Raw genomic sequence first — 25,521 nt, 5'->3', positions numbered from 1 at the left:
TGCGAAAGCCGTTTTTCGAAACTCAAATGCTCACCAAGGAATTGCACCCAAGTCTGCTTTAAAATAAGGGTCTGGGGCTTCATGCACTTTACAATTGGAATGAAAGCAATTTGGCCTAATTTGCGGAAATGAACCGCTATTGATGAAGTATAATTTGTTTGACCATCACATAATCGTCATTTCAGATGAATCCTCATTCCAGATGACTGGAAAAGGTTTATTCTGGTCGACAGAGCAAACTGAATGTTTGTTAGAAAGATGGGCTGACGAAAACAGACAAAGACACTTGACCTGTTTTCTGTTGGAAAACAGATAAAGTGGTAAACTGCTGTCGTAAGCACTCAAGATGGTACTCACCCTGATGACGCAAATGTACCGTGTTTCAGAAGAAAATAATACTATGAAAGACACCTGCGGTGTGGGAAAAGTGGAAAAAGCATTATGAATAGATTTGGGCTCTTACCATGAGAGCCCAGATGCCATTGACTCTCAGTGCAGGACTGTCACTTTGTGTGAGGCTGCAAAGTAACTCGATGACGCCTGACTCTAAGATAGGCTGCACACAAACAAATACAAGTCTGAGCACACAAACTCACTTTATAAGCCCAGTGGGACTGGGCATTAAAAAATGTTTCTATGTAACACAATATCCAACTAGTTTACTAAATAAAAGCAATAGCCATAGCAAACACCACTAATTAATGCTTAGCCCTAAAGAGTGTGTGTATTTGATTGTGCTTTACCTCCTTGCTGGGGGAAAACTCCAACAAAAGGTTGCATAGTGTTGAAGAGGCCATAACCAGCACCTCGTCTGGTGCGTTCTGTAGTAACTACTCAAAAAACACAAATGTGGATTTAGTTAGGGTTCAATTAGGGTTCAGTTTAAACTCAACATTGTCTGTACAACGTACCTTCATTAGTGGCTTCCATACTGCGTGATCATGGAAACTCGTTCTTAGCTGTTGTACAGATCGTGATAAACTGTGCAGACATCTACGTAACATTTGAAAGAAATCAAATAAAAGAGCAATCAAAACAGAATTTTCTTTGTTTTGTTCTTTCAGTTTTGTCAATAATCAACTGCTGGTAGTGAATGACCGATATATATAGGCCAGGCCAATTAATTGGCAGATATTTGGCCATTTTGCCATTATCAGCACTGGCCGATAATGGTGTTCGCTTGGCCAATTAAAGGAATATTCCGTGTTCAATACAAGTTAAGTTCAATCGACAGAATTTGTGGCAAAATATTGGTTGCCACAAAAATTTATTTTGACTTGTCCCTCCTTTTCTTTAAAAAACAAAATAAATAAAAAATCTGGGTTACAGTGCACTTACAATAGAAGTGAATGGGGCCAACCCCGTAACGTTAAAATATTCACTATTTCAAAAGTATAGCCACAAGACATAAACAATAGGCTTGTTAACATGATTTAGTGTCACTGCATGAAGAGTCAAATCTGGAAAAATGTGGGAATAGTAAACCCCCACTTAATTTCAAGTTTGTCAGATATATTAGGGAAAAACCAGACCCAAGTAACATGTAACCGTTAACGTTCACGAAAAGCCACATACCTCAATTCAGCGGAACTGAAGTTTGACGGAAATTTACATAGAAAATTCTGCTGGTTGTGATGATTGATGGCAGTCCTGCTGTGAGGGCCTTTTATATGTTAATGACTGGAAATTGTGAGTGAAAGGTGTTAGGTGTTTCAAGCTAACTGTGTTTTCAGAGTATAGGGGAAGGCAAATAACTGAAAGTTTGGCTTATTGTAGGCTACAGCGAACTACATTACTGTACAGAAATATATGCTAAAATAAACACCCTGAAATTATAAATTGTTAACCAAACAATGGTGATATTTAACTCAATAATAGGTACATTTTACTCTACATTTTTGGCAGACATTACAGAAAAAACTATGATTTTAAAATTAAGATATTTATCTGTATTTATTTTTTTTTGTATTGCAGAAAATCGCATAACAGTTTATAATTATACTTTTATGATTTTTTAAAATTTTTTATAAAGTACAGGTACTAAAGACGTTGAATGCAAACAATTTAGTCTGTCCAATTAAAAAGATTTACTGTACAGTACAGTAGTAAAACAAAATTAAGAAGTTAAATAAAGTACTAAAAGCAGAAGAATAAAGTTAAACTAAAACAATTCCAAATTATTTAATTTTTGTTGTTAAAAAAAATAATCTGATGTGTCCATAAAATAAAAAAAAAGAAATTGAAAACTTTAGGAATCATTTAGGCCTTAATCTCAACCATAGTGCACAGTGGTCTTACTACTAAATCCTTTTGTCTGTCTTAACTGCACATATAAAGTACACATCTGCCTGAAATACGTTCCACAGGTAGAAACATTGCTGCAGAATCAGTCTGTGTGCCCTGCAAACTTCATACCTCCAGAGGGCTCCCAAAAAATGTCTGTCTGGATGAGGGTGCAACCACGTTACCTTTACAACAACATGCTGTTAGGTCACTGTGTTCTGCAACGTTTATCTTTTTCACGAGAAATAACGCGGAGGTGTTCAAGAGCTTTTTTTTTTTTTTAAACCAAGCTTGCTAAAAAGACCAGCTTAACCAGCATGCAATTCCTATGCTGGTCTAGGCTGGTTTCACCATCAAAATCAAACTAGTAAAACTGCCTGATCAGCATGGTCATTCTGATGAAGCTGGTTAAGATAGTTTAAAAGCCTGGTGCAGACATCAGTACAATAACATCCCATGCTGGCTGACGAGCACCCAAAACACAACCAGCACCCAAAACACAACATAAACTGGTGACCAGCAATGCTGGTTATTTCAGCTGGGAAAGCTTTAAAGTGTGTGTACATACAGAAAAGACTTAAATAAACCTACTCTGAGAAATATTTACTGGAGAAACAAGTGTAACAACAATCTCCCCGATTGTTGAATATTCATGACTGACCCCCTCACCACCCCCATCCCCACATACACACCTCCACCTCACACCCCACCCCCTCATGCACAGACTTGTGTTGTTCTGATCTCTGGTCAGATTTGAGTCATTTCAAACACACCTACAGATGCTACAGACAGACTGTGAGACTGCAACATCCAAAGAAGAATCTTCATTAATATAATCCACTAAGACTAAGATGATTTATACTGTATTAAATACCAATACTGTAAGTATAAAATCTATTATACAGTTGTTGTATCTTTTTTACAGCATATGTTGTTAGGAGTTCTTTAAGTGGGTGTTTTCAGTGATTAAATTACTGTTATTTTTACAGTTGCTGGAGACCAGGTCAATAGAGACAGACACAACTCATATTTTGTATTTCATACATTGTAATTCATATTTGATTATTGCTATATTTTGTATATTTCACATTTACCTTTTAAATAAAGATATTTTAACCCAATTACTGTCTCAGCATTTATGTTGTGTCAACATTGATTAAAGAACTGTAATAAGAGGCATAAGCTAAATTATGTTTGGGACTGAGTGGGTTAAATTTTAAGTTTAACCCATAAAATGAAAGCTAATGCATACAGTGGCAAAACAGCTGTCAAGATTTAGGGATGTACAAATAGTAACCAATAAAATGAAAGCCAGTGTATGCAGTGACCCAATGGTTGTCAAGATTTAAGGGTAGGTTAAGTTCAAGGGCAGCCAATCCAGTTTGAGATAAATGACCAATAGGGGTGACCATTTTATCTTGAAGGTGAGAAATGCAAATGCCTCAGGTGTGAAAACGTCTCCTGACAGACAACTTAAGGGGATTACTTACCATGGAAACAAATGGCCATAACACGGAAGGAATCGTCAGTCACTATACATCTGAAATGGTATATAATCGGATATATACGGGCCTGTGGAATCTGAGACTCCGGGCCAGTATATTTCGGAATTTCTGAAATTCAGCAGTTTATACAGGAGTCTACTAGTCCGGATACAGCTCTTTTCAAGCAGTGTGTGATAAAATCACTTACTAACCGTTTCTGTGGTATGTTATAACCAATTTTAAAACTTCATTGCCATGATGATGTAATGTCAACAACCCCTAAAACGACTGTAAAAATTACAATTTAAACAACTTAACAGCTCAAATAATACATGAGTTTTAACAGAAGAATTAATGTAAGTGCTTTTATAAAATTATAAAATGCACATTTCTGCCTTTAAACCCTCCAAAAATTGGCCCCATTCACTTCCATTGTAAGTGCCTCAATGTGACCTCGATTTTTGATTTTTTTAAAAGAGGGACGAATTGAAATAATTTTTTTGTGGTAATCAACATTATGCCACAAATGCTGTCGATTGAGCTTAACTTTAACAGAAGTGTTAACTTTCTCTTGTGTCAGTTCCAAAATCTATCAATAGATTTGTCAATGGATAGTCAAAAACATCTGTTTTCAAGGTTTTTTTTCTTTTCAAGTATATGAAAATTTGAGGAAATATTGTATAAAATGAATGTTCATTTCACTTTAGAAATTTTGTGTATATCTGATTTGCTGTTGTTAAATTGTATTATGTACTGTATATTGGCATTTACAGTATATCAGCAATCGGCCATCCTGCTCTCTAGATCTCGTTATCAGCGTCAGCCATTAAAAAAAACCCATATCGGTTGACCACTTTTTCTAATTTTCCAAATTTAACCCAGATGGTTTGACATTTTTAACAGACAACAAGGAAGTTTGAAAGTGAAAAGGGGCATCATACCTGACTGCTGCTAACCGTACTTTTATACTGGATTCTGATAGGCCGCTAACGATCCTGTCCATCATGTTCTCCGTCTCTGTGATCTGTAGTTGAAAATGGTCACATACTGTATGTCAACATCCTGAGCATAATTAATCACAATTAATTTTGTAATTCAAGAAGTCTCAAGAACTCAATGTTCTTAAAAAAAAAAAAAAAAAAAGGTTATTGAAGGGAGTTATTGAAAATTAGAAATATGATGTCTGTTTGCATGTTGTACATCTTGATTTTTAAAGGTTTTTAGCATTTTCAAGTTAGAATATACTATAGCTTATTCGCTTATTTTAAATAATTTTAAGTCATCTTGAGGCCCTCTTGGAAGTTCGCTGGGGCCCCCTGATTGAGAACCACTGGTCAAAATGCTATAAACGGCTACAAAAAAACAAGATGTAGGCCTACAATGTATAAACTGACAGATCCTGGGAATGCATCAAATACTGTCTTCAACAATGTGTGTGGCTTGGACTCAAAAAGGTTGAAAACCACTATGTTAGAGGGTTGCATAGTTTCTCTCGCATCACCTGTATTGTAATCTTAATCAATTTAATCTTTTTCTAGAAAATAATTCTCTTACAAGTGCAGGTGTGCCCTCACTGTGTCTCACCTTCTTCCTGATGTCCTCGTCATTGGAGCCCAGCGACGCGTAGAGTTTGAACGCTGCCTGTCTGAGCTCATGTGCATGTTTCAAGTCATGGTCCAACTACAGGAAGACAGAGTAAGTCAGTTAAACTGAATCTAGATGTAATCAGAAAAACAGATGGTTACACCCGGTACTGACGTCTCGGGTAATCTGATTACAAGTGGTCAGCGCTTAATACAGGTGTAAAGTGGTCTAGACTATTTTGTGTAAATGTGTGTGCATGTATTTGAAATGTGTGAGTGTGAAGTGTCCAGTCACCCTCTTAATATCTGTAATGGCACTGACAGAGCTCGGGTATTTAAAGTAGTCAGCCAGCATTGACACGAGGTGATCGGTGACACTGGCAATCCGCTGTAGTTCTATGTCGGGCTCCATCAGGTAGGCCAGAGTCTCGGCCCCCTCCACCCGCTCCTCCAGTAACCGTTCTTTACTGCACATCCTCACCAGGCACGGCAGAGTCTGTCCACATACACAGAGAGAACTAGTTAGTATACATTTTCAATAGTTATATGCAAGAATGGGACTTTTCTAAGATGAATGCAGATGTTTTTGGAGGTACCTTTAGTACAACACAGCTGTCATCTGTCCTGATGGCTCCTGCTCGACACATGTATGTTAAACTAAGAGGGGGGTGGGGGGGTTAAGAGGTAAAAGGTAAGAGCTAGAGCAATGACACATTTTCACAGATAACCTGGACAGTAAGTTTCACTCACCATTTGGCAGCTGTGAGCTGCATTTCGATGGGTTTGTCCCTCTGCATCATTCTGACAAAAACCTGAGAGAGCTGCTCTCCATCTACAAGCACTGCGGAACACACACATTTGATATGAATCACAATATGGCGACATTTGATTTGAAGCAAAAATGTTACCTAAGCCTCCACTCAAAATTCACAAAAATCCCTGCTTTCCACAATTTCAGTTTCATTGTTAAGCCCTTTAATGTCTTCACTCTCATTGGCAGTCGCTCGGAAATGTCGCTCGTCATTTGCATAAAGTTGACATTTTCTCAACTTTGTCTTGTCACTCTCTATGGCAATCTATGTCACCAACGAACGCGGCAGCTTGTGTCACCGCAAGTCGCTATGCTCTCATTGAAAATTAATGGTATTGTGTTGCTTTCTCACGCAATGCCACCGGCGGTGTGAACGGGGCTTAATAGTGACATCTGATTAGTGAATCTCCATTCAGGATTGTGGGTAGCGTAGTGCTTCATGAATTCAGAAATGAAACTTATTTAAGGCTTCTACAGAAGCATTTACCATCATCCAACAACCTTAAAGCTCACTGTAGGTCTGTTTTGAAAGATATACCACTTATAAAAATCTCTAGAGAGATTTTAAGTAGAATTATTTTTTTTACTTCCAAAACTCTACTGTTGCCCTCTATACTATTACTTGACTAAACAGTGAAGTAGGGATTATTTTTAGAGGGAGAGAGAAAAAGAGAAGACTGACTGATACACAAGAGGCTGAGGAACAAAACGGAGAAGGAATTTCTGGTGAAAGCAAGTCAGGCTGATAAAATGAGAGAATAAGAGGAGGGAAACACACCATTCACCAGCGTCATGGAGACCTGAGCATTCTCATAGGCCAAGACTGAGAAACACTTCAATGCCTGCATCCGTACCTACAGTGAGAGAATTCACAAAACATTATTACTTTTGAAATGAAAGAAAAATTTAAGATATGTAAAAGTAAAAACAAACTTTAAAGGGCTTGTTTTACAAGGAATCAACTTTTCCTTGATATTTGAAATTAAAGAGCACAATGTACTATGAAAACTTCAGGTTACTCACGTAACCCCGGTTCTCTGGTAACGTGAAGTGAGGTATCTCACTAAGGGAACACCTTAGGCATGACCGATTGCGAAAGCTCCAATGACTCAAAGTCTGTCAAGATTGACAGACCAATCGCTGCAGCCCTTAATGAGTCCCACCTCCCTAATATAAACCACAGCTACCTACTGCTGCCTCATTATCCACATATCTCTTCTCCGTGTGAACTGCAAGGAGGGCAATGATATGAGATAACTCACTTCATACAATCAGAGAACCGGGGTTACGTGAGTAACCTAAAGTTCTCTAACACGTTCTATATCTCACTAAGGGATATAGGCAACTCCCGAACTGCAGATAAGCTGGCTGAAGCAGATGCCACATGCAGAGAAAACGCAGAACCTAACAAATGTACTGAATCACACTTCCTGATATTAAGGAGATGATTTCAGAAACAGAAGTATATGGCTCCGCTTATGCATCCCCCCCCAACATACTGAACTGTTGAAACATATGTATTTGTGCTTACTGTACAGCATGCTGTTTTCCTGCCTCAAGAACAGTGAGCCAAAGAAAGCTCTGTAACATCCAGTCTATAAAATCTTAGAAATGTGTGAGGAGATGACCAACTCGCCGCAGCACAAATCTCTTGGACTGAAATGCTTTTGCTTAGCACCTAAGACGTGGCTATAGCCCTGGTGGAGTGAGCCCGTATTCCCTCCGGGGGTTGACGATTAGAGCTATTATAACATAATCGCATCTACCACCCAATGAGAGAGGTGCTGGCGAGAAATAGGTTTTCCCTTATGAGAGTCAGACCATGAAATAAAAAGCTGACTATTCTCCCATTGAGCTCTTGTCTTTTCAACATAAGCACTCAGAGCTTGTACTGGGCACAAACAATGTAACTGCTCTTCCTCTGTGGAGGAAAAAGGAGCATGGTAAAGGCCAACAAGTCTACCGACTGACAAGCCTGAAGAGTTGCTCACTTTAGGAACAAATGCCAGGTTTGGTTTAAGAGTTACCTTCAGACCTCCCTGGGCGAACCACATGCATGAGGAATGAACTGATAGAGCATGTAGTTCACTCACTTGCTTAGCAGTTGTGAGAGCAAGTAATAAAGCTGTCCTTAAAGAGAGCAGCTTTAACGTTCTAGCGGTTCAAAGGGGGCTGAGACAGCGCTTTCAGGACCATGGACAGGTCCCATGGCAGAACGACCGGTCTTTAAACCGGGTGTAACCTGTGGGGCCTTTCATAAAATTACAAATAAGTAGGTCCTGGCCCAAAGTGCCAGAGTCGATGCCCACATGAAATGTTGATATAGCAGCCAAATAGAATTTGACTGTAGAAAAGGCTCTGCCCTTATCCAAAAGGACTTGCAGAAAACAAAATACATCAGTCATCGAACACAAATATGGAACGATATGTCTGTCTGCACACCATCTTTCAAACAATTCCCATTTGAGATCATATAACGGACGTGTCAAGGCTGCTCTCGCTCTCTTGATCATTTCAATCACTCTTGGGGGCAATCTGGTTTTAAGTTTAGCCTCTCACGGGCCTGGCCCAAAGAGCCAACAGAGGAGAGGGATAGAAAATCTCCCTGTGCACTTGAGAGAGAAGATCTCCACGCAACAGTAGAGGCCAGGGGTGGTCGTAAATCAGTTGAGCTATCTCTGCCATCCACAGCTTCCCTGGCCATTTCAAAGCTAGTAGAATAAGGGAATGACCGAACTCCCTCAATCTCCGCAGTGTCGGTCCGATCAGGCTCACTGGGGGAAATGCATATAGTAACGCGTGAGGCCACGGGTGGGCTAGCGCATCCACACCCAACGGTGCATCGTCGCCCACCAGGGAGAAGAACAGAGGACATTGTGTGTCTTCGCATGATGCAAAGAGATTTACGGCTGCCTGTCCGTATCTCTGCCATATGAGGCTCACCACTTGACAGTGAAGCTTTCAATCTCCATATAGAGGATTCCCTCTGGACAGCAAATCCACTCCCCTGTTCATTATGCCCAGAACATGCGTTGCACGTAATGACAACAGGTTCGTGCTGCTCCACACTATCTTTTTCTCTGCCAAACTGTGAAGCTGGCAAGGGCGGATTACACCTTGCAGATTTATATAGGCTATCACCATCGTGTTGTCTGTTCCGATCAACACGTGACGATTCCTGAGAAAACTCACAAAATGTCAGAGCTAGAAACACTGTTAGCAGCTCCAAAATGTTTGTGCTTTTCTCTCAGTGCAAGTCTAAACACCTCTCACTGTTCTGCCCGCAAACACAGCACCTCAGCCTGTGAGAGAAGCGTCTGTCATCACCACTTTTCTCATTAAAATGAGTCCTAATGGGCACCCTTTCCTGAGAAAAGACAGGACTCTCTAATAATGGAGAGCATTCCTGCATTCTAACGAGACGATCAATCTGCGACTGAGGCGGCGCTGCCGGCATGAGCGCAGTGGCGCTGTCCAGTTCTGAAATTCCCTCATTCACAATAACCCCAGGGGAAATCACAGCCACTGTTGAGGCCATCAAGCCCAACAGCCGGAGACACATGCTTAGAGAAACCGATCTCCCATGTTGAAAAAGGGAGATACAGGTGCAAAATGCTTCGATGCGCTCCCCCGAAAGGAACGCTCGAAGTTGAATGGAGTTCAATCTGAGCCCCAGATAAATTATCTCTTGCAATGGAATATGACAGCTTAATTGGTGAAATTTTAGTGCATTTCTATTAGGGATGCACTGGTATGGAATTTCTGGGCCGATAACGATAACCGATAATTCACAGCCCATTACGACCCCTTTAAAAGAAGTTAAAAGTTTCCTATCCCTGCAGAAAAGTGAGGAAATTGAGTGAAAGTCAGAGAATGAGAAAGATGAATCATCAGTTTGACCAGTATTGAGTGTACGTGGGATGTGGCAGTACAATGTGCTTTATTCCATTTTGTACCTTAAAGGAGGGAGAGATGAGCAGAGGAGCAATGTTCTGGATGGCACCATGGTTGAACAAAACCGTCTGATGTTCCGGAGTCTAAGCACACACAGATAATTGAAAAACAATTGAAAAAAGTAAATATGTAGAGGCCGGAAAGACTGTTAGAAGTCAGTCTTTTCTAATGAACCAATAAGCCATGAAAATGTATTGTGATACAATAATTTTACCAAGGGTAAAGGTTATAAAAATTCTGTGATCACTTACCCTCATTACAAAGGGTTCAAATGTGGCTAATCCAACTCATATTTAGAGCTAGAACTATCTGTTTTATAAATCTGATTAAAAGTATATTTAACCCCTTACACCCTGAAGACATTTTTAAGGATTTAATGCTTAAATGGCATACCCAAAAGTAACAGATTATAAAAAATTAATAAATAAATAAATAGCCAAGTGGGTCAATTGCATGGTATACATTTAAAATACAAAATATGTCTGGATCACGCTCAGAGACTCTCACGCTACAACACTACTGACAAAACAAACACGAGCGCTAAAAATAAAATTTCCAGTTATTATTCATGTTTGACATTATACCTTTCAGACAATAAGTATGAAAAGTCATCAAATTAACTTTGGTATTGTTCTCCAACATGTCAACTATAGGTGAAAAAAATTTGTTTAAGATACAGCATTTGGAACCATGGTTTTATCAAAGTGTCCAAAACATATGTATGTATGTATGTATGTATATATATATATACACACACACACACACACAGTACTGTGCAAAAGTTTTAGGCACTTGGGAAAAATGTTGCATAGTATGTCTTCAAAAATAATGCCATAAATAGTTTTCATTTATCAATTGAATAATAGTCATACAAAGTCCAGTAAACATAAAAAAGTTAAATCAATATTTGGCGTGACCACCTTTGCCTTCAAAACAGCACCAATTCTCCTAAGTACACCTGGACAGAGTTTTTTTGGTTGTTGGCAGATAGAATGTTCCAAGCTTCTTGGAGAATACACCACAGTTCTTCTATCTATTTAGACTGTCTCAAATATTTCCTACTGACACACTAAAGCTGAAAATATAAATAACCATCTTAAGACAAATGTTTTTGTGAAGCATCTTATGTGCCTAAGACTTTTGCACAGTACTGTGTGTGTGTGTGTGTGTATATATATATATATATATATATATATACATACACACTAAGTCCCTAATGATGAAATTCAGCTCACTTTGGCACCTTATTCCATTACTTGATATGGACGTCGAGCACCCTCGTGCGCAGTCTGTGTATGTGCGGTCTGGCTGTGTTTACCCCACGTGGGATTATGCTTGTTTCCAAAAATGGATTCTAACAAATGACAGCAAATGAGGATGATCTGACACATCAATGACGTGAAGGATCATGTTTCAGTGAATTGATCCCAGTGAAACCGTCGCCATAGAGACACCATTAACGATTTGCCACTATAGCTTGTTATGGCACTCTTTGACCAATATTTCAGGATCTATATATCATATGTCGAGTGCGGGCATGTTTTATTCAGAGCCGTCTGCTGTAAGCTGTGATATGCCATTTTTTGTATCATGTTTATTTTTCATGAAGTTATAAACCAAGATAATTCGGTTTTCTGTTTCTCATACATGTGAATTTCACACACACATATTCTACTTATCAAGACTTTTCCAAAGATATATAATACATGGCTGTATGATATTTCTGAACTTTTTACTGGTTCTAAATATGATTGTTGCGATCGTAAATTTGCTAATTATGAAAACGGAACGCTTCTAATTTATCAGCAAATTTCAAAGCAGTATTTGAGAATTGGTCAGTTCAGCTATATTCATAGTAAAGATGAGAGTCTAAGCTTTAAAACGACACCAATTTTGTGCAGATCAACCAACTGGTTGTTGAGTAATACCATAATATATATATTTTTTTGTGATCAGCACGCTCTCTCGGCCCGGTCCCAGCCCAACCGAGTTGTTTTACCTTGCAGCAGTGGGCGAATATTTGTGTGATGTATTCCTGTGTGTGCTGTGATCGACTCAGCAGGGACATGAGATGGGGGATCACAGTGGGGTCCTGATGCAAAAAAAAAAAAAAACACAAAAAAAACACTTCTGTATATGCATGTGCATATGTAATTTTGTGCCTGTCTACATTAATATATTAAGGTGCTGTGATAGTGGGCTTTAGTCTTACTGTGTAGAGCAGCTGCACTGGTGTGACTGGACTGATGAAAACAGTTCTTAAACAGCGCAGACACGCCTCAATAAAGATCAAATCAGAACACAAGAGACCTGACAAAACACACAAGACATTAGTGAATTTCTTACCAGAAATGAGCAAAAGAGATATGGTGAGAGACTGATATAGTGAATGATAGAGAGAGGGCACGAGATAAAGAGACAGAACCTTGCAGCAGGGCTGGGATGATGTGACAGTCCACCAGGGACTTGATGTTGTTTTCAGTACCCATGGCCAGACTGCCCAAAACGACTGCACATTCAGTCCTCAAGTCTAGACTGGATGAGCTCTGCTGGAGAAGGTACAGGAGTCTACACATACACACAGGTGCACATATATAGTTCATCTATGATTACCCTAAAAAACATCAACTTTAAAAGACATCAAAGAATTTCAAAAGAGAAAGTCATTGTATAAGGGGTAACAGAGCAGTGAAGTGTGCAGACCTACCTCGGTACGGCTCCCAGCACGATCAAGTTGGCTTTCTGCTTGTTGTTTCCAATGACGGCATTCTTCATGTCACTGTCAATACAAATCCAATCACTTATACTATAACTCACAGTACAAAACACATATTTTGGCTATGGCATAAGCAAAAACAATTTCAATAGTGTTGGTGGTGCTATTGCTCAGTTAAGGCAACCCAAGCCAGGGCAAAAAGAGCTGTATTTACACAGTTACTTCATATCTGAATGATCTTACAATTAAAAAGACTAATAATGATACTGCAAACAGCAACACCTTTCTGACAGAGATCTCATGACCTCAAAAAGCCTGGCAAGGACTTTTCCACACGATAACCAGTGCACTTCTGTGTGCAGTAAAAGTTTCTCGTGTTCGCTGCCTATTTCATTGCAAATAGTGCGAAAAATCCATGAATTTAACGGACGGGATTTAATGAATTTGACGATTTTCACAGCATCATGAAGTACAGAAAAAAGTTCACCTGGCATGTTTTTCATTGCTATGGCCTGGATGCTGCAGTGAACCCAACTGATTGTGCAACTTTCCAGATTAGAGCCACTGCACCTTTCTGTCTCCCTGTCATCAATTTCGCCCCATCTGTGCAAATCCCAAAGCAGCACGCCCAATCAATTCCATTCACTTTGAAAAAGCTATCATTAAATTAAAAATATCTACGCCTGTTGAACGGATGACAAAGGACCGGCAAAACAAAAAATCTTCATGGACTGTGTTCTCAAAAAAATAACAGACCAGAAGATTTGCTACATCAGTTGACTCATCATGAGAAAAAATGTCTGTTTTTTATTCTACTTATTTACTGCCTGAGGATGTCAGTAGATATTGAGTCTATACGACGAGCTACAGTGTTGTCGGAGAGAGGGATGTGGTTCAGCATCTTTGCCGCTTTCACCCCGAGCATACAGTTTACCATGTCTTTGGCAACAGGTAAACACAGACTTTCTCCAATTGTGTGGGGCATGCAGTTCTTTTAATTTTCCTCGTAAAAAAGTTGCAGGCATGCCTTGAAAGTGACAATGTTTTGTTTGTAAATGGCAGACCATATAGGAGGGCTTGAGACTGCTATTGGCTAAAACTTCACCACAGACTACACATTGCAGGTTTGGACTTTCTGGGTTACCAATCCATGTAAATCCGAAACCAATGTAACTGTCGTTGTACTTGCGTTTCTTACTTGACAATTTCTCGCTTTCAAGTGTAGGCCTATTTCTATTGCTCAACAGATCTCTAATGGGGTTCTCTGCTCCCGCCTTATCATTAAACTCCATTCGATCGGGTTTCTACATCTGTTCACGGTCGTGGTCAGTGCTCATCTCCACAGAAGATGCTGATGTAGATTGCGCACCTCTGCATTCTTTTGATTTCCTTAAGATGCCCGTTTTCAACCAAGTGTCCATTTTGAGGTATGTACAGTAGCGGGCTAATATTGATCAAGCTAATTTTCACTTGGGGCCTATTCTGAAAATAGGCGGAGCTATTTGTCTATAATCACGAGATGAAATGATTAATAATTTAAAGTAATGCTTACAATGCTTCAAAGAACACTGACATTTTAAAAATAAAGTAGCTTTTGTTAAATAGATAAATAATATTAAGATTAAGAAAATCCGCCATTACAAATATTTTCTTGCACAACCCCTGGGGTCGGTCTGCACCCCAGTTTGGAAACCGCTGCCCTAAAACGACTGTAATAAATTGAGATTTAAACAACTTTACAGTTAAAAATAAAAATAAGTTTTAACAGAATAATTATTGTAAGTGCTTTTATAAAATTATTAGCTTTACATTTCTGCCTTAAAACCTACCTTTCCATTGTAAGAGCCTCACTTTAATCTCGTTTTTTTGCTTTTTTTTTTTTTTTAAATAATCAACATTATGCCACTAATGCTGTCGATTGTGCTTAAATTGTATTGAAACCGGAACATTCCTTTAAAACACGTTTTAGGTAACTATCTATTATGACATTGTGGTGCCATCCTTATGCATTCATCTTGTATAGTGTACCATCATTCCGACATGTCTTGAAGGCAGCATTAAGAAAGAGCTCTAAAGGAATCAGAGTCTTGGTTGATGCAAGCTCTGATGGAAGGCATATATTTATGGCCACACAAAAATAGTTTGACTAAAAACCCCCTAATTCCATTTCCTTTTTTTAAATTAAAAAAGAAAATATGGCAAAAATATTGGCTAAAAATGTTAAGAAACATTAATTCCTATAACATCAGATAACATTATCTTTGACTTGGAGAAAAAGCCAATGATATATTGATGGAACAAAGCTTGCGTTTAGTTGATACAGCGTGTGCATAATTCCACTGTTTTGAAGTCTAATACAGACATATATCTAAATAAGATATAATATTATAGAAATAGTTGGAGCTGATATTTTATTGTAGTAACATCAACTGAAGAAAGAACATAATGCAATCAGTTTAAAATAGAAATTGTATTAGTTATTCCAAACAAGGCTAAGGGAAAATAACGGTTTAGGGCCAAGTGTATCCAGAATTTTCCAGTTCGGCTTGAAATTTTCATTTTGATACATCACCAGTAGAAAAGTATGATTGTGACAGTCAGGAAGCATCAGGCTAACAGAAACCAGAGCTGGGGATCAAGAGTTAAAAATAAAGATGAACAGACCCGTGCCGCAGCCACTCAGACACACTCGGTCAGTCAGTAAACATACAAACTAAAGTACACAACAACAACCACACAAACAAACTCTGAGAATTCTGCTTAATGTTCTAAAGCAAACCCTTGCACACTCTTGAACCAAACAAACTAATGCAAACACTTCAAAGGACCAAAACACAAACTTCAATGGTGACAGGTTCACCTTTAAAAGTGACAAAGAGCACAGTGATCTGGAACACAGACCAGATAACTCTCACACACGCGCACGCGCGCACACACACACACACACACACACACACACACACACACGATGAACACATGGTTGTGTACTCACATAACTCCCTGTAGCACGTTCTGTGGGTCAGGGTCGAAAAGCCGGTCAACATAGTGGCGACTCGTGGCTGTGACTTCCTGCATGGTGACAAATGACAACACAAAGATGATTCAGCAAACTCATCCCTCCCGAGGCATCGAAATAGAGAGAGACCACAAATCTCCACAAATCCTCATTCTGGTCTCATAGCCTGCTCTACTCGCTCACAGGTTCATAATACTCAATCAGCCTGTTTATCCTTATAGTCACCGTATATTGGTGGAAGTCTCTGGAAAGAGAGCAGGGAGCTGCCGCCACCTCACACGCTGGAGTGCACTTGTTCAAGGCGTCAGATGTCACCAGAAAGTGTCTATGCAATCAGTAGGCACTGCCATAAATGTTATTTCATATTTCAAAACATATTCATCCATTGATTGAAACATGAAATGTAAAATGATCTGCAGTCTCACTTTTATCAAATTGCAGTATGGTAACTATCTGCAATTACCCACCAATACAGAGGTCTGTGGTGACTTCAATTTCAGAAAGGACTGAACCTAAATGGCAGAAATTGGATTCTAGGCCATTGTGTAGAGAAGTATAAGATAAATAATTAATTAAGTTCAAAATGATTTGGCTTTTGCTGAAAAACATCTCTATTGAAAACACTACTAGACTCTATTTCCAATTTCTAACAAGTACAGTCATAAAATCTACTTCAGCCATCACAAATTCTCACAATGATGCTGGAGAGCTACTGATGAGAGATACAAGCTTACTGAGAACTGCTACAATCACACAGATATAAACAGACACACCGATCATCTTTATAACTTTCTCTCTGGGACTTAAAAGATGCATTGTGCAATTTCTGCACCAAATGGAATTGCTAAAATTATAACAGGTTTCCCAAACACTCCTCACCTGTTCAGACAAACAGGTAATCCCGCTCCAACTCGTCACTGGTTGAGTCAGAAGTTCAGATCGCAGTGTTTTAATAGGTTTACACCCTTTAGAAGTCAACCTACGGATGACTTACTTAAAGTTGTCTCTGCACATTTAACTGAAAAAAATCCAGCCCCTTTTAATAGTCCAAAACACATACTTTATGACTTTTCCTTATATGAATTGATTATAAAAAATCTTTCATGCTGATAGTTCCTCCATGGAAAAATAATGGAGTAAATGCACTGAATTTGCACAATCTGCTTCATACTCACTGTAGCGGTTCATCTCTGCCAGTTGTTTATTTGGGCGTTTTATTGTATTTTTCTACAATGTGTACTTGCAGGGGACAAATTGACCTCAAACAGACACAATGTTACTATACTGGATAACGTTCCCCTTTCTGAAATGTACATATTATGCTTGTACAAAGGTTATGCCTGCAAAAAGATCTTTTATCAAGGCTTTTCTTAGGTCAGAGGAACATATTAAAAAAATAATAATAATCATCATCTTTTGAAATGTATCTTATTTTAAACTCTGGGACTCCACACAGAAAGAAAGGAAAAACAATCTCAGCAGAACATAACATGAGGGTTTAAGGTTTGAAAGGTGTCCCTTACAAATAATAATAATAATAAATGAATACCACGGTACATGAATATGGTAATCATTTAGTACCAAGCAATACATCAATATACATCAGTACCACTGTATTGCCATCTATTACCATCACGGTACCACCACACTAAGGGTTGATCAACATGTGCCAAAACACACAGGACAGAGCTACAGGGCTGTCAAAAGGGGGGCGTTCCCACCACACTAACCCATCAGATCATCATTTGACGACCTTATCAGAGAATATCAACCAGATTTGAGTTTGTTTTTGGCTCCTGAGCTCTAAATATAGACAGAAAACTAAATATAACTTTGATTTGACAGCTTGGAGCACAACCAGCTCTGCTGTTAGCAACATAAACACACAGCCAGTCATGAAAATACACGCCGTTTAATGTCAAAACGCTCTCTAAAGTATATCTAAAATGTTTAGTGTGTATCTAAATGATCCTGAAGTGAAAATGTGAGTGTTTTAATGGATATAATGAGAGAGACTCACGGATAACACGCTGATGCGTAAAGGGGCCTCCAACAGGCACGCCATCATTCACACAGCTGAAGATTCACAGCGGCACTTTCTACACAAAAACTCCTTAAGCAGCGGGAGATTCACAGCAGCATTTTCCACACAAACTTGATTCAGCAGAAAACCAGAATAGCACTTTCCACTGCCAAATAGATCAAAGTAAATTTCAAAGTTTAGCACCTGGAATAAAACCGAAAGAATAGTACTAAAAAGAAAAGAAATATTAAGAACACTCAACGAGGTATTGAACATAGGAAATGGTGAACATTACAAAGCAGGTCTGATGCCGTAAATAAAATCGAATAGATTTAGCTAAAGGGAAATATTATTAAGAGGTTGCGGTACAGTATGTTGTTATATGAATAAACTAAAATTATGTATATCAAAGTCTCTGTTTATACATTACATCTCTTTTGTACGTATTTTTATTCAGAATTTGTAGTTTTTGTTTACTGTTTTAATAGTTATTGTTAGCAGTGTTGTTCATAATACTATGAAACGATTAACGATTTTATAACCAGGCTTTATTGTTATTTCATTATAATAAATATAAATTATGGAAAGTGTGGGTAGAGAATAATAAAATTGTATTAAGAACACCGATCACATGACCGGTCTGCGCATGTGCAGACTAGCATGTGAGTACTGTGAGGCTGTGTACTGAAAGATCAATGTTCCTCTATCAAGTTATTAGAAAATGTAAAATCTCCTATGCGCTGGGTAACGTGTTTTATCTTCTTTGAGTGTAATGTTGTAATATGAACTAGAGCTACAAGATGAAGGTTGCAGTGGAAGGGTGCTGTCATGGCGAGCTGGATAAGATCTATGAGAGCATTAGTTATTTGGAGAATAAAGAAGGTGTGAAGGTGGACCTGCTACTCTGCTGCGGAGACTTCCAGGCCGTCAGAAATGAGGGAGACTTGAAATGCATGGCGGTGCCTGCCAAATACAGACAGATGCAAACGTTCTACAAGTGAGCTAACAGCTGCTACCGTTCCCTTGATAGATAGATAGATAGATAGATAGATAGATAGATAATCATCACAGATGCATACTACACAGACATACAGTATACACATATGTTGTACATATATAGATTCTTTGACAGTACAATAAACTGCATTTTCATGCTTTGTATAAATTAAATATCAACCACCGTTTCTCATGTAATGTCAATGGGTTTCCCAAGGTACTACTCTGGTGAAAAGAAGGCCCCTGTTCTGACCATTTTCATTGGTGGAAACCATGAGGCATCAAACCATCTGCAGGAGCTTCCGTATGGAGGCTGGGTGGCCCCCAACATCTATTACTTGGGTGAGATCTTTGCCCTATACTCAGAAATCTCATTAAGAATAATAAACTGGTATTAATGTATTGTTCCATCAGGTTTTTCCCTGATGTTCTTGATAGCACTTTGTAGTTGTCAGTGGACATAAAGTTCCTCATTCCTCAGGTTATGCTGGTGTTGTACGCTTTAGAGGTGTACGGATTGGTGGTCTTTCTGGAATCTTTAAATCCCATGATTACAAGAAAGGTGAGATTTAACAACTCCAAATAAGCCTTTCACCACCCTCATAAAACGAACAAGCTTTATTGCTATTCTTCATCAACAGTACACAAAATGCACATAAACTGTACAGTAAACAACAATGTAAACATAATTATCACCAATATCAGTTTACAGCAATTCTTTTATTAGCTTAAAGGAATGTTCCGGGTTCCATACAAGTTAGGCTCAATCGACAGCATTTGTGGCATAATGTTGATTACCACAAAAAACTATTTTGACTCGTCCCTCCTTAAAAAAAAAAAAAAGCAAAAATCTAGATTACTGCGAAGCACTTGCAATAGAAGTGAATGGGGGCCAATTTGTTAAAGTTAAAATACTCACTATTTCAAAATTATAGCCACAAGACATAAACAGTATGCGCATTAACACAATTTTAGTGTGATTAAATCACTTACTAACCTTTTCTGTTGAAAGTTATATCCAATTTTAGAACTTCGTTGTCATGACGAAGTAATGCCGTAAACTAAAACAACCATAAAAAAGACAATTTAAAACAACTTTATAGCTCAAATAAATAATTAACAATAATTAATGTACTGTAAGTGCTTTTATAAAATTATAAGCTTCACATTTTGCCTTTAAACCCTCCAAACATCGGCCCCATTCACTTCCATTGTAAGTGTCTCACTGTAACCTCCATTTTTTTTTTTTAAGTAGGGTAGGTCAAAATTATATTTTGTGGTAAGTAATCAATATTATGCCATCAGAGCTTAACTTGTATTGAAACCGGAATATTCACTTAATAACAAAGTCTTCATGCACTTTCAGGACACTTTGAGTTCCCACCATACAATCAAGAAACCTTGCGCAGCGTGTACCATATAAGGAACATTGATATCTTCAAGCTTAAACAGGTAAGTCTTTGTGAGGGGAGGCACATCAATCTACACTGATGAGCCAAAACATTATGATCACCTGCCTATTATGCTGTTGGTCCTGCGTGTGCCGCCAAAACAGCACAGACTCGCTGAGGCATGGACTCCACAAGACCCCTGAAGGTGTCCTGTGGTATCTGGCACCAAGACATTCGCAGCAGATCCTTCCAGTCCTGTAAGTTTTGAGGTGGAGCTGCCGTGGATCGGACTTGTTGGTCCAGCACATCCCACAGATGCTCAGTCAGATTGAGATCTGGGGAATTTGGAGCCCTGGACAACACCTTGAACTCTTCATCATGTTCTTCAAACCATACCGGAACAATGTGTGCAGTGTGGCAGGGCGCATTATCCTGCTAAAAGTGGCCACTGCCATCAGGGAATACCACTGCCATGAAGGGGTGTACCTGGTCTGCAGCGATGTTTAGGTAGCTGGCACGTGTCAAATTGGCGTCCACATGAATGGCCGGACGCAGGGTTTCCCAGCAGAATATTGCCTATAGCATCACACTCCCTTCACCGGCTTGTCGTCTTCCCACAGTGCATCCTGGTGCCATCACTTCCCCAGATAAACGGTGCAGACATACACGGCCGTCCACATGATGTAAAAGAAAATGGGACTCATCGAACCAGGAGACCTTCTTCCACTGCTCCAAGGTCCAGTTCCGATGCTAGGGTGCCCATTGTAGGCACTTTAGAGAGTGGACATGGGTCATGGGCACTCTACCGGTCTGCGGCTCCGCAGCCCCATACGCAGCAGGGTGCGATGCACTGTGTGTTGTAATACATTCCTCGTGTAACCATCTTTCACATTGTCTGTGACTTGTGCCACAGTACACCTTTTGTCGGTTTGGACCAGATGGGATAGCCTTCCTTGCCCTCGCGTATCCATGAGCCTTAGACACCCAACAACCTGTCACCGGTATGTGGTTTGTCCATCCTCGGACCAGTCGTCTAGCCATAACAAACCGACCCTTTGTCAAAGTCGCTCAGGTCTTTACTCCTGCCCATTTCTCCTGCATTCAACACGTTGACTAAGAGAATTGATTGTTTGCTTACCATCTGATCTAACCAGACCCTGAAATGTGGCCTTGTTAGGAGGTGATCAACATTATTTGCTTCACCTATGGTCATAATGTTTTAGCTCATCAGTATACATAAACATTCACAAAATACTATGGATGCACAGATGGAGAAAATTTTACAAATAAGGATGTAATTCTTATTTTTATTTTGCCACATATATACTGTTTTTTTCATGTTGATTAAACATTTTTAACACTAAAGCTTAAAGGTCACATTTTACATGCTTTAAGTGAAATCAGGCATCAAAACATTAGTATTTAGAGTAAAAGGATTGATAGTTTAATACTTTGAAAACGTGTCAAAGAAAAAGATTATACTGCTTTGAATTGCAAACATAAGTATGGAAATGTTATGCTTCCTTATCAGACAAATGCTTATAATTAAAAAAACAATGCTAATATTTGCAGATACCAATATGGTCATGGATATATTATATATACCTGCGAAATACTAATTACTAACATTTTTCATGCATTTTCAGATTTAGGATTAAAATAACCCATTTATCTGCTTCACGGTTGTTATAGCAGAAAGTTTGTGTCTTCTTCTGTACCATGTATTGTAATATGTAACACGGCATTTCCAGATCAAGATGCCCATAGACGTTTTCATGACACACGATTGGCCACGAGGTATCTATCACTACGGCAACACAAATCAGCTTTTGGACAAGAAGAAGTTCCTCAGACAGGAGGTGGAGTGTGGGACCCTAGGCAGCCCGGCTGCTGCAGAGCTCCTAGAGCACCTGCAGCCCAGTTATTGGTTCTCGGCTCACCTGCATGTGAAGTTTGCTGCAATAATGCAACACCAGGTGGGCCTGATATAAAAAATACGTATGTAGATATCAAAGTTTATGATGTATTAAGTAAATAACCTCACACTATTTGTCACAACAGGCTAAGAATAATGCTGCCCCAAAGATCACCAAGTTTCTTTCACTTGACAAATGTCTTCCACATAGAGACTTCCTTCAGGTTATGATCCTGCTATTTATATTCTGATAAAACTAACCCTAACCCTAACCCAAATTGCATATTTGAAGATCCTTCAATGTAGTGTTTGTGAGTGAAAAAGCATTTTGATATGACAGATCGTGGAGGTACCAGACAGACCAGGCTCCTCCGAGCACCTTGAGTATGACCCAGAGTGGCTGGCCATCTTGAAAGCAACAGACAGCCTTCAGAAACCATCCTGCAAATTCTGGAACCCCCCGCAGAACAATGGTCTACATACCCGGTATATATAATGCTAAAAAGAACACATTAGCAAGCACATCGTTTTCAGATTAAGAAAATTTGTGTTTGTGTTCCATTTAATTTGTTCTGTTTCTATTCTCTTGTGGAAATACTAGAGATGCTTTCTCTTGCCATTTATTTCAACTCATTTTTAGTCATTCTTTACAGCTCTCATTCATGTCCTTGACAACAGCACACAAGCACAATTGATAGTAAAATCTAGGTCATGAAACTTGCATTACTGATTAATGTTTGTTGTCCTCCTCACTCTAAAAATGTGTTTGTTCAATAGTTTGACTTCTCACAATTGCCTTTGTTCCGTAAATCTCACAATTACTAACATGCATTCCAGTAGATTTATATGTATTCTGTTACTGTGGATATTTCGAATAAGGTGTTTACATGACATAGAAACCAATGACTATGCTAGCTGTCTTATTCAGATTTCTACAAACTGGAATATTGGCTTAATTCGAGTTAGCGTGTTGACATGACACATACATAATCAGAATGATGTTGCGTTCATGTCGTGTCAGAACTAATGTAATTATGAGATGGCAACTCTGGGATTTCCCCACATTTATTTAATGTATTTATTTGGTACCTTAATAATAAAACAAAGCAAGAATAGAAAAGAGATATGCAGGAGAGGTTAGAAACCCTAGTAGGCCTCACCTTTTCAATAAAAAACATTTAACTCAATATGAATAAATAATAATAAAATTAAATAATAAAGAAAAGTAAATAAATAAATAATAATAAAACAAAAAAATATCTCAGACCTCAAAAAAATATTCTCAGACCTCGGAAGTTATTAGTTTCTATGGCAACACTCAAAACGGCAAAATGGTTTTGTTATTGGTGTAATAAAAGTGCATATCAAACAGGTATACAGTATGTCTCCACTATCTTTAATGGTTCTTTTTACATGACGTCATGACGGTCAGGTCAGAGCTTACGTAGAAAGTCAGAATCTTGTAAGTAAGGCAATTCTGTCATGACGTGAATGCACCATATGCCCAAATTCCAATATTAATTGGAATTTTTATGTCCATGCGGTGAGTGACTTGCATACCATTGAATATGCATGCAGGGCCAAAAATTAACTTTTTCATATGGGGCAATAATTGCCCCCTGGATTTGATTTTTGGGGGTATTTATGTTTCTGAGAGTTTTTATTAAACATTTAAATTATACTGTCATTCTTTTATTCAGATACTTCAGTTTAATCCATTCATTACCGTACATTTTCAATCTGAATAATTAAAGAATATATTTCCCCTTATCCATAAAATTAAATCAACATCAAATCATATTTTGTGATCGTGTATAACAAGGCTTAGAACAGATCAGATGTTATTAATATTTTTTTCCTCCCACATTTTGAATTTCAGGGGTATTTTTTCCCAGAGCACCCCTTAATTTCTGACCCTGTATGCATTTTACGGTCTTAGCAATTTTCTTTTTTGAAGGTGGGACTTCAGTGCCTCAGAGGAAGCTATGATGGAGGTTGTGAGTGATTTGAGTGGTGTCCTCTGCATCCCTGAGAACTTCGGCCTGACAATTCCTGCCTATGACCCCAGCCACCCTCAGCCCAATGCCCACCCAGCCTACTCCACCAACCCCCAAACCACAGAGCTGTGCGCTACTCTCGGTCTGACAGACATCTATGTCCTGGGTGGGCAGAGTGACGGGGAGGAGGGCACCACTGGTGCGACTGAAGAAGAGGAGGATGAGGACAATCGGAGCACGGGTAGTGTAGATGAACCCAGTGAATACCCCACCGACACCTCCGTCCTCTCCAACTCCTATAACCCTGATGAAATCACCATCGAGGATGAATGGGAGGAAGAGGAGGAGGAGTTAGGATGTGCCGAGGAGAAATGGACTGACGCAGTAGTTCCAGAAGGGCGGGTTGGGGGTCAGGACAGCGATAAAGACAGCAGCCCTTTGCGAGCGATGGCCAACAGACTGAGCTTACCACCCCCGTGCGCTGCACCAGAGTCGGAGGCTGCACTGCGCTCCCCGTTGTCTCTCTCTCTTCCCCTGCCCTCTAACTCAGCATCCCTCTCTCAGGGCAGCTCAGAGGAAGAGAGGGGCTTTACACCAGCCAGGGTCCCCAAACGCACCAGCGGGGAGATTGGGCTCACTCAAGTGATTCACTCAGGCAGCACACCTCAAATCAAACGAAGGAACCAGAGTATCTACACAGCAGTAGAAGATGAAGAGAGTGAGGGGTAGATCAATGAATGCTATAATTTTTTAGATCATTAAATTAAACATTACATAGATGGTTTGCCACATAGTTTAGGGATTTAAAGAGATAGTTGATCCAAAAATGAAAATTGTGTCATTTTCTCACCCTCATATTGTTCCAGACCTGTACAACTAATTCCATGGGACACAAAAGATGTTAGGAAGAATATTAGGGACTGACAGCCCCAGTCATCATTGCATCTTTTTTTTCATACATTGAAAGAGAATAACAGAAAGTCATATGGGTTTGCATGTAATGCCAGGTATCAGTGATTTCTTTTAATCTTTTATTTGTCATTCATTTGTATTTTCCTTTGTGACAGGTTTTAATGATGTTGTTTTTATTTTTAGCCAAATATATCACCAGTTGTTTCCTGGACAATTCTTTTATTTTGTCGTGATTAACCCAGCTTTACCATTCTGTTGTAAATACATAAATTTTATATATATATATAATTTATTTTTTTTTACGTTGAAATAGATTCTCCTATCCCAGAACAGGGATCCTACTCCTTTTGACCAAATAATTTAGTAGACTTTTACTCACTTGTGATTTTTTATTTTTAAATTATGTTATAGTGTTTGCTCACAAGGAGTCATTTAGCTAA

General features: G+C 38.9%; 2 protein-coding genes across 5 annotated transcripts in view; one reads left to right on the top strand and one right to left on the bottom strand.

Annotated features, from left to right (window-relative positions):
- The window catches only part of LOC127447119 (armadillo repeat-containing protein 8), a 31,263-nt gene extending 13,328 nt beyond the window's left edge, over positions 1-17,935 (bottom strand). For 3 of the 4 annotated variants that reach the window (XM_051708720.1, XM_051708721.1, XM_051708723.1), the window contains exons 1-16: positions 17,868-17,935; positions 15,824-15,900; positions 12,823-12,894; positions 12,541-12,683; positions 12,328-12,425; positions 12,115-12,207; positions 10,118-10,198; positions 6,940-7,015; positions 6,101-6,191; positions 5,947-6,007; positions 5,646-5,846; positions 5,352-5,447; positions 4,709-4,791; positions 912-993; positions 744-830; positions 464-556 (exon numbers count right to left, since the gene is read on the bottom strand). In XM_051708720.1, coding sequence (XP_051564680.1) covers positions 464-556; positions 744-830; positions 912-993; positions 4,709-4,791; positions 5,352-5,447; positions 5,646-5,846; positions 5,947-6,007; positions 6,101-6,191; positions 6,940-7,015; positions 10,118-10,198; positions 12,115-12,207; positions 12,328-12,425; positions 12,541-12,683; positions 12,823-12,894; positions 15,824-15,900; positions 17,868-17,915 — 1,482 coding nt within the window. In that variant the 5' untranslated portion in view covers positions 17,916-17,935. The remainder of the gene's footprint in view (positions 1-463; positions 557-743; positions 831-911; positions 994-4,708; positions 4,792-5,351; positions 5,448-5,645; positions 5,847-5,946; positions 6,008-6,100; positions 6,192-6,939; positions 7,016-10,117; positions 10,199-12,114; positions 12,208-12,327; positions 12,426-12,540; positions 12,684-12,822; positions 12,895-15,823; positions 15,901-17,867) is intronic. The other variant, XM_051708722.1, reaches the window with a different exon arrangement.
- A 572-nt stretch (positions 17,936-18,507) lies between these two features.
- On the top strand, positions 18,508-25,509 carry LOC127447123 (lariat debranching enzyme-like). The gene is made up of 8 exons (XM_051708729.1): positions 18,508-18,867; positions 19,084-19,208; positions 19,348-19,428; positions 20,233-20,318; positions 22,009-22,233; positions 22,319-22,396; positions 22,513-22,658; positions 24,130-25,509. Exons 1-8 carry the CDS (start codon positions 18,671-18,673, stop codon positions 24,896-24,898), a joined length of 1,707 nt encoding a protein of 568 aa, XP_051564689.1. The 5' UTR covers positions 18,508-18,670; the 3' UTR covers positions 24,899-25,509.
- The last annotated feature ends 12 nt before the right edge of the window (positions 25,510-25,521 follow it).

Source organism: Myxocyprinus asiaticus, chromosome 10 (assembly GCF_019703515.2).
Source record: "Myxocyprinus asiaticus isolate MX2 ecotype Aquarium Trade chromosome 10, UBuf_Myxa_2, whole genome shotgun sequence".
Classification (NCBI taxonomy): Eukaryota; Metazoa; Chordata; class Actinopteri; order Cypriniformes; family Catostomidae; genus Myxocyprinus; species Myxocyprinus asiaticus.
The sequence above is the reverse complement of the archived record's forward strand: the minus strand, read 5'-3'. Positions and strand labels throughout refer to the sequence as shown.